We start from the raw sequence: 12,819 nt of genomic DNA on the forward strand, positions 1-12,819 counted from the left end.
TCAGACATAGTTTAGGTGATTTCGCGCGTCAATTTCAGGTGTTGGTCATCCCTTTGGACTGATCTTGTCTGATTTGACAGCGAGGGGTCTCGACTTAGTCGAATTTGACGTCCTGATTGCAACAGCGCAATCTGTTTGGCAATCAAATTTTGTTTGGCCCTTCAAGCGACGTGTTGTGTCAACGCGCGCGTTGCTTATTTCACATGTTTAAAACCATTTGCACGTAATTTGATGTATAGGGGTAAAAGAAAATGACATTGGATCTCTTTCTATAGCATTGTTTTATACGGTCTAAATGATTTTGATATCAAGTGTCTTCTGATATAACCATGTAAAAGCATATTGTAAGATGCTAAAGTTGGAGTAAAACCTTTATTTTCCATATGTGAGAATACCACCTCCACCTTTTTTAATTTTTTTTCTTGAATACCCCTCCAGCACAACAATAAAGATGATAGCATCAGAGTACAGGGTACCGCTTTTTCATATGAGTTCTCCAAAAATGAAAGAAAAAGCCTTCAATTGGCCTTCCTTAACCAGACCCTGAATTAACAAGTGTATGTAACATGGTTTGGAAACAATGCCTTCTCCACCCTCAACTTTACATAAACAATTAACAAAAGCCGAGTAAGTCACACCATCAGGATTGACCATATCTTTAGCCAAATTAAAAAAGAATATGTTGAGCTTTAAAGAGCTGCCCTTGTCTACAAAATCCATCTGACAAAGTTGTTGGGAATGAGGCCTTTGGATCTAATCTTATTGAGAAGATTCATTGAAGCATCCAGTTTTGAAACCTCGCAGTATCCATTAAGTAAAGTACCATAAGTGATTTCATTGGTTTTCATTCCCTTAGCTTCCATTTCACAAACAAAAAAAAAAAAACTTTAAAACTTCATCAATCATGCTATTTCTAACATATCAATTAGTTAATGTATTGTTAGTAATATAGTTTGGCGAAAAAACTTTGCATGGATCATGTCATTCATAACGTTGGTAGCAACATGTAGCTTCTCTTCTTTGCAGAACCCATTGATAAGAGTAGTATAGGTACATTCAGTAGGATATATTTCCATCTCCTTCCTCCATTTTAATAGCAAATAAGCTCTGGCACTCTTGCTTCTTTTGCATAAAGTATCGATGAGTACATTACAAGTGTAAACATCTGCCTCAACGTCTTTTGTCCCCATGAAATTTGTTAGCTTAATAGCAGCTTAGTACCAACCCTTCTTAAAATATCAATTGAGAAGTGTGTTATAAGAAACAGTAGTTGGTATATAGCCAACATGTTCCATCCTCTTCAACAAATGACAAGGTTTTGTAAACTTTCCTTCAGAGCATAAAATACTAAGCACGGTATTGAAAGTGCGCACATTAAAGCATATCCCATTAGCAAGGATCTCCTTAAAGAATGACCACACATCTGCTGCTTGCTTTCTTCTTGCAATAGCAGAAATTATATCATTGCAGGAATAAGCTGAAGCTGCAAAACCTTGACAACCCATCAACATGGAACCCCTTTATAACATTATTAAGCATGCCCTGTTGAATATAAACATTTATAAGAAGGTCAAAGACAAATGGGTTTGAGTTGCAGTGGCGATAACTAGCCATTACAAAACTGAAAAAGGGAAGAACATGATATATTCAACTTCTTAAATATATTTGGCGGGATCATACATTCGTGCCTGTACTAGTACATGGGTTGTGATACAGAGGATATGAATAATTTCATCAGATGCCTTCTGCTGGATGATACAACTGAAAAACTTCAGAGCCATTCTCTCATGAACAGTTCTAAGTTGTGCCATCCCCCTCCTGTAATTTATGTGATTCAGTGACTCCCATCTGCGAATTGTCAAAATGATATATAGGGGTCAGCAGGTTCTAAGTTAAGGAACACTTCTATCACATCAAGGTGAAGGTGCTCTCATCCCGCTTCTACTTCCTCCACCAACTCTTCGCTATCGGTCTCACCCTCATCACAAATCGTAAGGACTTGGAGTGTGCAGTCCTTGCACTGAAGGCCTGGTACTTACTTCTCATCACATCGGAAGCACAAACCCTTCGCTCTCTTGTCCTACACCACTGCCTCTATGAGACGGTTGAAGCTGGTCTCGGGGTGAACTCCACTTTTCTCCCTTGGTGCCTCCCGCTGAAATGACACCGTCCGGATCCTCAGTGCTAGTGAAGTCGAGGCACTCCTTTGGGAGCCTCCCATGACTCGACTCCTAACAGTCCTCTCCATCTATCTTTGATCCTCTACCATCTGGGCTAGCACCATCATCTCCCTTAAACCCCTCAGCCTTAAAAATCAAAGGCATGCACGTATGTCATCCTTTAGGCCCTTCATGAAATTTTCCTCCAATACTGCCTCTGAAATCCCCCTTAACAGCCCTGACAGGAACTCAAATCTCTCCCTATACTCCATGGCAGTCCCTTCCTGAGTCAAGGCAAATGATCATATAGGTCTCCTTCCCAAATGTCTTGGAAACGTTCCAATAAGCAATCCTTAAACTCTTTCCAAGAATGGATTGGATATCTAGCTTCCCTCCACTGGAACAAAGCTAAGGATTACCCCTGTAGACATAGCCCTGCAACCGTAAGCTTCTCCACCTCATTCAACCCATTCACCATAAAATACCTCTCCACCGGATACACCCAACAATGAGCATCCTCATCTTTAAATATCGGCATCATCAACTTCCTCACCATGGCATCTCCACTCCAACTTCCACTCCCTTAAACAATTCCCCATGTGTATCGAGAATGGGAATCCCGCCTTTCTTCCATCCTCCTTGCATGACCCAATCTCCATGGCTCGGCTCGACCCCCTCCATCTCTAGTCGTCCACTCCCCTTTGCTTGAAATATCTCCCATAACCACCTCCACCAAAAAATTCCCTCCGTGCCGTCTCCCCATCTAGAAACCTTGATTCGCTCCTTATCGGAGCCTTAGGAGATGGCTCTTGATGAAAAAAACTCTTTTCTTGGAATTTCTCACGTCTGATCTCCTTTCCCTTAAATTCAGCCAAGAGAAGCCCGATCAAATGTTGGTTAGGGTTAGCAATCGGAACCGCCGGTAGAGTTTTATATTGCATCTCCATGAGCTTCCTCATCATCTCCTATAATCCTCCAAATCGGCTTTCCATCCAATTTTTCATGGTTGAAAACCTTCCTTTGATGATGAACAACTTCTCCAGCATCTTGGATTTGATTTGCTCCACTTCACCTTCCAAAGCATCCAACTCTTTGCTGCCATCTCTCCAAAAACTAGCTCGATACCAATTTAATGTGACTTAAAAGCAAAAACAACAAATTAGATAAGAAGAAATTGCATGAACAGAAGTATGGGGGCAGATTTTTATTTTTCCTCCAATAATAATAAAAGATACAATTGATCTACTATTTCGAGAGGTAGATCGGCTCTCCCACAAACCCTAGCCGCTGCTAGGAACAACTCCAAAGAGAACTATAGCAAACTTTTAAAAAAAAAAGAGAAAACTATATCAAACACAAATCATATAATGAAAATAAAGCAACCCAATTACTCTAATATAATCGTACCTACTTCCCTCCCAAATTTGAATTCAAATCAGCCCACTTTCCCTAAATAAAACCTTTCCTAATTCAAATTAGCTCTCTTTCCCAACTCCCCATTGATTCGCCTCTTACATAATGAATAATAGCTCCCCCAGGCCCCACAAGGGAGACCGAACTTCCCCCTCCTCCTGCCCCTTGTTTCACCTAACCAAATGGCTTGTTCGGCTTGGGCTGGACTAGGCTGGTTGAATCAATTATCCTCATCTATTTCACCATCATTTTGAACAATAAACTCAAGATATCTAAAACATGTACTCTTGTTAAAATATCTAAGTATTGCAGGAATCTTTAACAAATTCCTGGATAATTGTTGACATTTTCTTTCCAAGTGCTAAAAGTTGAAATCACTTCCTAGCTTCCAATACGACATACATATCAACAGAAAAAACATGGCAAAACGAATTGCTTTTTTTTCCTAATAATTGATGCTGTACTTCCATTCTTTTCAAGTACATCATTTGGTCATTCAAATTCCACATTCCTGATTTTCAATCCACTTTTCTGTAGGTTTTTAGGACATGGCGGCGGACGGCCGTCGGCCATCTGTGGCTTCGACTATGAAGGCCAATCCTAATGGTGGATTCGTTGTTCAGAACAGAAGCGAGCTTGGTCGGTTGAAGGCTGGTTTGCATCGTGATGCAGAGGAAGCACATAGGAGGAGATCAAAAGGTGCGTTAGAAATAAATGAAAATGCTTCTTATGATTCTAATAAGATTAAGCATGTTGAAGGTAAGGGCAAGGATGTTTCTCTGAATTTTGAATGTAAGACACGTGCTTTGAAATCGATTGGATTTTCTCCATTGAAATCTTTCGATCCTGAGGCTTCTTCGAGTGGTATGAATATTTTGTTAACAGATTCGAAAATTCAAATGCAATCCCTGGTGATAGTGTGATAAATGTGAATTCCCTGAGTTCAGGTAACAAAAATATTTGTCAAAATGTCGAGAAGCATTTGTTGGTGGAATCTGCTTCGATTAAAGACTTTAATGCATTGTCTGTGCATGATAAAATGCCAGTGAATAATGTGGGAAATAACAGTTTTGATAATCCATGGACTAAGAAGCCTTACATTAAGTTAAACTTTAAGGAAGGAGATGTTGTTTTAACAGATAATGGGAAGCCAGTAAAATTGGTTGAAGTTACTGAAATTATGAATGCTAATAGACTTGGAAACTCTTTGGTAGCCAAAGTATTTAGTAGAGAAATCCCTTCACATATAGTGGCTTGGGAGTTAAGGCGCCAAGGGGCACAATTTGGTCAATTTCATTTTACTACCCTAGGGATGGGTTGGTTTTTGTGTTCTTTCAAAACATCAGAAGTATTGGATTTAGTTCTTTCAGGAGGCCCATGGTTCATGAATTGTCACATTATTGGTATGGATAGGTGGTCTCCAGAGTTTTTTCCTTCATCAATGAAAGGACTTTCTTCACCTATATTGATTAGAATGCCTCAATTGCCCTTGCAATGTTGGGATGAGAACAATGTGGAAAGGATTGCTTCTATGGTGGGTTTACCATTGATGTTGGATGGCAACATGTTTCAATGGGGGAGGAGAGTTTGCAAGAGTTTGTGTTCGTGTGAAAGAAGACCAACCTCTTCCATTGGGTGTTTGGGTGGAGGGGATGGTGGAAAGATTTTTTCAAAAAGTTGAATTTGAGAGGATTTCCACTTTTTGTTGTGAATGTGGAATGATTGAGCATGCTAAGAGTAATTGTAAGAAGGAGAGCACGATGGTGAAAAATTGTGTGGATGGTGTTAAGCTCAAGATAAACATGATGATTTGGAACAATAAATTGACAAGAATACAACCTATGGGCCGTGGGATCATGTTAATTACAAAAGAAACAAGCGAGTTCCTAAAGGTGTTTCTGATGGGAGGTCGGTGCAAAAGATGTTAATTAAGAAAACTTTAAGCAATCCTGTTATTATGGAGACAGAAAAATCTGTCGGTTTGGGAGTCAATGAAACGGAGATAGCTATGAATGTGGGAGTAGAGAAGGTTAATGAAGACATTGTGATGGTGGAAGAGGGTGAAATTATTATGGAAAGTGAGCTGGGTAATGAAAGGTTGGCAAATCCTTTGGAGCTGCTCAAACCATCTACTAAGGTACTGGAAGAGCTAGGTGGTGACAATGTAAGAACCAAAAATTTCAGGTATGGTTTAAATAAATAGGTATTATTAAGATTTATGTTATATACTAGTTTAACTAATATTATAATATAATAAATTAACTCAAAATCTGAAGAGAAGCGTTTAAAAGCAATTTTTGGAATGTGACGGTTTGGGAATTGGGCGGTTAGATGATGACTGGGGCCCACTATCCAGTAGTGAGTGTAAACCGTGGATAATTCCTATTGTTCTAGTGTTTCGTTGGGAGAAAAAGGGCCAGAGAGGAAGCACTTCCGCAAGAAATCCCCTAGTAATTCGTTGGAGAAGGTTGAGGCCGCATACAGGAAGGAACATAGTGGAATTTGGTTCGGCCAAAGCAGGTTTCTGCAGTGGTAACTTGAAGGAAATAGGGAGAATTTCAGCACAGTTGCTGAAGGGAAGGGTTTGACTTCTGGGAAGAAAGATTTATGCATATTTTTTTGAAGGAAGGCTAGTGATAGCAGTGTAATTTAAGTTCTGTGAAATACATTGAGGTAAGTAAATTTGCAGCTCATTGTAAAGAATGATTAATATGAAATTTTGTGATCAATTGTAGTTTGATATCAAGGTGAGTATGAATTGATGATATGGTGAATGAAGGGTAAGAGAGGAAATTTAAAAGAAAAATAAGGTAAAAAGTATACTAAGTATTATTATCTTTTATGTTACCAAGAATTAATAAAGTTACTTAAAGATGATATCCTATTGTATTGTAGGATTATTCGTATATTAATGCAGAAAGAAAGTTTTGAGTTTGTGTATCGAAGGAAAAGGCTTCGTGGTGTAGGTTTTGAAGAGACCACCCGTGAGGAATGTAAGTTATGTAATTAATTATAATTTTAATGATTATGATGGTTACTCTATCCTTTATGTTTTGAAATTTATTATCATGAGATATATTATGAGAATTTTGTTAGTCATCATGAGAATATATTGGGGTATTCACAACTGTCTATCCACGAGAATAAGAAAGATTTGATAAATCTTTTAAGGTACTTATTTCAACCTTTCCTAAATTAATAATTTTATGCAAATAAGTTTTCTTTTTAACCTAGTAGCTATCAAATTCTTAATACGCCAGATGTATGAGTATAAGCATACTTGAAGGTTGTAACCATTAAAATGATATATGAATTATGAAGGTATGATGTAAGGAATATCAAGTTAAAAATAAAGATTGGCTATTCTATGATATGATGTGTGCAATACCAGTGTTGGAGAATTTTTGTATCCTCGAACGGATTGCATATTTTATAATCGGGTGCGACATAAGAATATGATATATTACCCCGGAGGGTAAAAATATCATCTCTAAACAGGTACTGTAGGTGGGGCAAAAGGGACTCTAAAAGAAAAGATACATGCGTAGCAGGTGCGGCAAAATGGATGCTTAATGAGGCAAAAGGGACCTCAATGTAATTCAATCGTGATAATGTCAGGTTTACCTAGACTCCATTGAATATTGTTCTAAATGTATAGCCAAGTCTTTTATACATTTAATTTGATATTTTGTGTAACTTCGAAGAGGTAAAGAATAATGCTAATTAAAATTTATGATGTTCTTATTAATAAAAGTGAGTTTAATGATTTATGACTTCAAGGCTTTGATTTATTTTTCTTGTTATTTTATAATTGTGATTTAGATTACATAATTTGCTAGGCCTCACAGCTCACCATTTAGTTCTTACTGGTTGTTTTTACAGGAAAAGTGGAGGAAGTTTAATATGCAAGTATTTAAATTTTATGTCAATATTTATTTAAATTTTAAAATCTACTCTTGAGGTTAGTAAACAGTTTTAATATTTTATAGTATAAATTGTTTGGATTTCCTTAGTGACTATGTACTGAGTTTTTAATGAAACTTAAGAATAACTAGATGCTTCATTTGTTGTATTAGATGAGGTTATATGATCTTTTATATAGAACTGAAATAGAATGACATGAATTAGATGTTTAGTGATATAAATGTTATGTTTATTCTTGTTACCCTCTACAGTACTGTTAAAGGGTACTGTGGGGTGTTACAGACAAGGTAATAGAGTCTACACCATCTCTTCTTCTATTAGTATTGTTGTTAATAAGTTTCAAGCTTTGAATAATTGTGTGGAGGAAAACTTTGAGGGTCATGAGACTCTTAGTAGGAAGTGTGAGAGAGACACAAAGATTGGTTTGTCTTTGGAAAAGGAAGTTGCTTTGGAAAATAGTTCTGCGGTGGGAGTTGAAAGTGAAAAGGTTTTGAAATATGATATTGAGAAAAAGGAGGTTGGTGGCATAAATGATGTGGCTAAATTTAAACTAGTAAAGGAATTAAAATCGCTTGGGCCAGTTAAATTCCTACCTCGCATCAGAAAGGGGAATGGTAAAGTAAGAGGCAGGGGCTCTTCCCCCTTGACGGATCAATGAATGCTATTGCTTTTTGGAATTGTAGAGGGAAAAAAAAAGGGAAGCCTCTCTTTACTTAAAGGACTTTGTAAAAAAGTTTAATGTTTTTTTGTGGGTTTGGTGGAGACTAAAATCTCTTCCTTGGATAGAATGGCCTGTCAAAAAATGATAGGAGCTCATTGGGATTACTTTTTATTTCCATCTGAAGGATTGTCAGAGGGTATTATGGTGGTGTGGAGAACTAATTTTGCTTCTTTTTCTATAGTGAAGACTTCCGATCAATGTGTAATTAGAGACCTGAACATATTTAACAAGGGAGTGTGGATGACCTCTACTATTTATGGTAGTAAGGAGGTTCATAAGAAAAGGGACTTGTGGGATTGTCTTCAAGAGGTATCTCATAGGAAGGTTCCTTCTGTGATCGGTGGTGACTTTAATTGTATTTTGTCTTAAGAGAACAACAGAGGTGGTAGGAAATTTGTTTTTTCTCAAGGTCCTAAGGAAATGATGAGCTTTATGAACTATAATGATTTTCATGAAATTGGAGTGGTTGGACCAAGGTTCACTTGGTGTAATAATAAAAGTGATGGGGGGAAGGATATTGGAAAGGTTGGATAGATGCTTTCTTAGTTCCATTGCTTTGGATAATATCCAAGTGGCGGTTGTGAGGCACATTGCTAGAGTTGTTTTAAAGATTTTTTATTCAGCTTTTAAGAAGAAAATTATTCTGAAGTTTGAAGATATTTGGGTTTCTTTTCATGCCTCTTCTTGTATTATTTTGACAGTATTGAAAAAATCCTACGATGGTCATGATATGCAGATTTTAAATAGGAAATGTAAGAGAACGTTGAAAGAATTGTTTTTTTGGAGTAAGGCAAAATTGAAGAACTTTTTATTACTTAAAGATGGTCTTAAAAAGGAAGCGGTGCAACTCCAAGAAGAGGAGGCTAAGGAAGGCGGGCTGTGTGAAGAAAAATTGAGGCTCTTGAGAGCTAAGGTGGGTGAACTTAATGCCTACCTTGCAAGGTTGAATACTTGGTAGAAGCAAAGGGCAAAGGTAAGATGGATTGAGCAAGGGGATTCAAACTCCAAATATTTTCATGCTTTTGCAAATGCTAGAAGGAATGATAATTGGATTAACCAAGTTAAGGGGGCGGATGGCAGAATGGTTGAAAAACCGAAAGAGGTGGAAGGGGTTTTTTTTTTTTAAATATTTCAATTAGAAATGGAGGGATAGGGAATGTTGTTTGAATAATTGGCCTTCTCCTTGGAAAGTATTGAATGTTGATGATAGAAACAAGCTAAATGCTGAAATTTCTACTTCGAAAATTCTAAATGTTATCAGGAATTTGGGAGGAAATAAAGCTCTGGGATGTGATGGAATAACTTATTCCTTTTTCAAAGCTTATTGGGATATTATTGGTGATGATGTATGTAAGGCTGTCAACAGATTTCTCTCTTCGGGTTTGCTATGTAATGAATGGAAGGAGACTTTGATTGTCTTGATTCCTAAGGTCAAAGATCCTGTTTCACCGGCTGTATATCGCCCTATTAGCCTTTGCAACTCTATTTATAAGATTGTAGCTAAAGTCCTATTGAATAGGCTGCTTTTGGTCGTGCACGCAATAATTTCGGAAGAGCAGGTGGCTTTTGTGAAAGGAAGATCAATCTCGGATCATCTCCTCTTAGCACAAGAAGTTTGCAATAAAATCAGATGTTCTAAAGCAAGGAATGGTCTCTTAGCAATCAAAATTGATATGGAATGGACATATGACAGTTTGTGTTGGGCAACTTTAAGATAGATGTTGAATATCTTGGGTTTTCCTTCTAAATTTGCAAATTTGATGATGGAATGTGTAATGGAACCAAGGTTCTCTATTATGATTAATGGGAGCAACTCGAATTGGATTAAGGGAAGGTGTGGATTTCGGCAGGGATGCCCACTTTTCTCCCTTACTATTTATTTTGTGTTCTCAATTACATTCTAATTCATTTTTAAGCATAGGCAAGGATCTTGGTATCAGTATATCTTCAAATGCACATAAAATTTCTCATCTTTTGTATGCGGATGATATTTTATTTTCTTCAGATACAAAGTTGAGAAATATCAAAACGATGAAGAAGTTGCTTCTAAATTATTGCATGTGGACTGGACAAGTGGTAAATCTTCAAAAGTCTTCAATGTTGATGGGTAAAAATATTGGTAGAAGAAAGAAGAAACAAATCTCTAAGTTGTTGAACATTAAGGTGGTTGATGAAATGGAATATTTGGGTATCAAGGTTTCTTTAAGAATATTGAAGAAGTCTGATTTTCAACATCTATTGGATAAAGCCTCCAAAAGAATCAATGCTTGGGGGAATATATTCATCTCTCTTGCAGGAAGGATGATCTTGGAGAAAACAGTTTTTCTTTCTCTTCCTTTATTTCTCTCTTCACACTCATTGGTTCCGTTGAGTATTTTAAAAGAGTTAGACAAGATTTGCAGGAATTATATTTGGGATAAACATGATGGCTCTCACAAACTTCATTTTGTGGCTTGGGATGTCTTGTACAAACCAAAGAGACTTGGTGGAGTGGGTCTCTATTCTGCAGTATATAAATTCGGACCTTTAAGGGCAAGGTTTGCTTGGAGCCTTTTAGAAAATCCGGACTCTATGCTTAACCGGAACCTAGTGGTTAAATATGAGAAAAAACTGGTGGAAAGGTGAGGGGAAGAAAAGTTGTTTGGCTGCATGGAAGATTATTATGGATGGTTGGAATTCTCTTAAAGGGATCATCAGGTGGAAAATTACTTTAGGTTCTTTGATTGATATCCGAAAGGATGTGTGGATTCTTGATAAAAGTATAGAGAAATGACCTACGTTTGTAGCTAATTGGGAGGAGGAAAATGTAACTCAGAATTCTCTCATTGATAATGGTGCTTGGAATTTCCCTCTACTAAGTAAGTTCTTTGGAGAAGACCTTGTAAATTTGATTGGTAAAGTTGCCATATTTCATAACATGGATGAAGATAGGATGGAGTTAATTTAAACTGTATGGCAAATCCATTTCAATAATGGTTTCAAAATTGCGGTTTAATGACAATATGGAAGATGTCTATGGTTTATGAGTGTATAAGCTTAAACACAATCATCGGGTAGAATTATTTCTATGGCATTTATGCAGGAATGCAATTCCCACTGCAGACTTGCTCTTACACAGAAGGCTTACTGATTCTAATCTTTGTTCTAGGGGCTGCCATGAGGTGGAAAACATTGATCATTGTACAGCTACCTGCCCGAAACTTATTCAGGTAATAAGTTTGTTGAATGCATGGGGATTTATGGTGCCGGTTAATTGTTCCTTCACGGATTGTATGAAGAACTTGGAAATGATTTCGGTAAGGAATCCATTCATTGCTAGGTTGTACTTAACTTTGTTGCTATTTTCCTTGGAATAGTAGAAACAAAGTGAAACATGGTGGTGTGGAAGATAGTGCTGCTGTTATTGTGGCTAGAGTCATCAGTTTTGTGGTGTTTTACACAAAGACAAAATCATCTTGGGTCACTGGGGTGTTAATCAGCCTTCTGGACTATGTTTTAATTGTTGGCACCGTCCTCCCCCCAAGTGGTTTAAAATAAATATTGACAGCTCCCTTTGTAAATCGAATAGAGCTGGTGTTGGTGGAGTGGTTAGAGATAGTAAAGGGAGATTTTTGTTGGCCTTTGGTTTTGGTTATGTTCATTGGGATAGTACACAGTTGGAGCTATTGGTTTTCAAATCATTGAAAAATGTTATACAAGAGTGGATGCTCGAGGCAGATGGAATTGTGATTGAAGGGGACAATCGAAATGTCATCAACTTTCTCCGCAAATTGTATAGTATACCGGAGAAGATGATGGGAGGACAGATAGATGAAGACATTATTCTTGAAGAATTTCAATAATGTTTTATTTCATTTTGTTAGTCGTCATTGTATTAAGTTAGCAGATTATTGCGCTAACTTAGCTTGTGAGTATAACTTTATTTGGGACGTTTTTAGTGAGAATAATACTCCCCCTTCTTTTGTTGTTTTGTTGAAGGAGGAATGTGATAGGTTGTCTTTTGTTTAAGTAGTTTGTATCTAGGTCTTTTTATTTAATGCTATATTGCATTTCTTCTCAAAGAAAAAAAAAAGAAAAAAAACTAAGACAGAAAAACAATGAAGAGTTCATTATAGTACACAACAACTTTACAAGTTCATTCTAAAAAAGAAAAACAGATGACAACTTCAAGTTAACAATAAAAACAAGCGTATTTTTTAAACTGCCTGTCACTTTTACATATTTAGTCTCGCTCTTTCCATAATCAATGCCTATAAATACTCAGAGATTGCCCAAACTATGAGCAATCAAGAACTTATCATTTCTGTTTTTTTTTTTTTCCCCTCAACAAAAAATTATCATTTCTGTTTTTTTCTTCCAAAATATGTTATATATGTATATAACATATATACTTTTTAATAAAGATGCTATCATTTCTTAATTAAAGGATAACCGTTTTACATTTTTGTGCATCCATGTACCTATTCATTAATCAACATGCATGTGCTCTCACAGTAATTAAGCAATCAAACTATACCTTCACAGATTGAAGAACTGTGTGTTACGAGGATTATACTTTTTTTTTCTCATAAAAAAAGACATGGCAAAGAAAAGATGGGCAAG

The 12,819-nt window shown here is 36.8% G+C and overlaps 1 protein-coding gene across 1 annotated transcript in view; it reads right to left on the reverse strand.

The window, feature by feature from the left end:
- Window positions 1-348: 348 nt before the first annotated feature.
- The window catches only part of LOC110097316 (UDP-N-acetylmuramate--L-alanine ligase-like), a 91,520-nt gene continuing 79,049 nt past the window's right edge, over window positions 349-12,819 (reverse strand). Inside the window, exon 11 of the mRNA XM_028691636.1 lies at window positions 349-1,542. Coding sequence (XP_028547469.1) covers window positions 1,462-1,542 — 81 coding nt within the window. The 3' untranslated portion in view covers window positions 349-1,461. The remainder of the gene's footprint in view (window positions 1,543-12,819) is intronic.

Source organism: Dendrobium catenatum, unplaced genomic scaffold, assembly GCF_001605985.2.
Source record: "Dendrobium catenatum unplaced genomic scaffold, ASM160598v2 original_scaffold_31010, whole genome shotgun sequence".
NCBI classification, from domain to species: Eukaryota; Viridiplantae; Streptophyta; class Magnoliopsida; order Asparagales; family Orchidaceae; genus Dendrobium; species Dendrobium catenatum.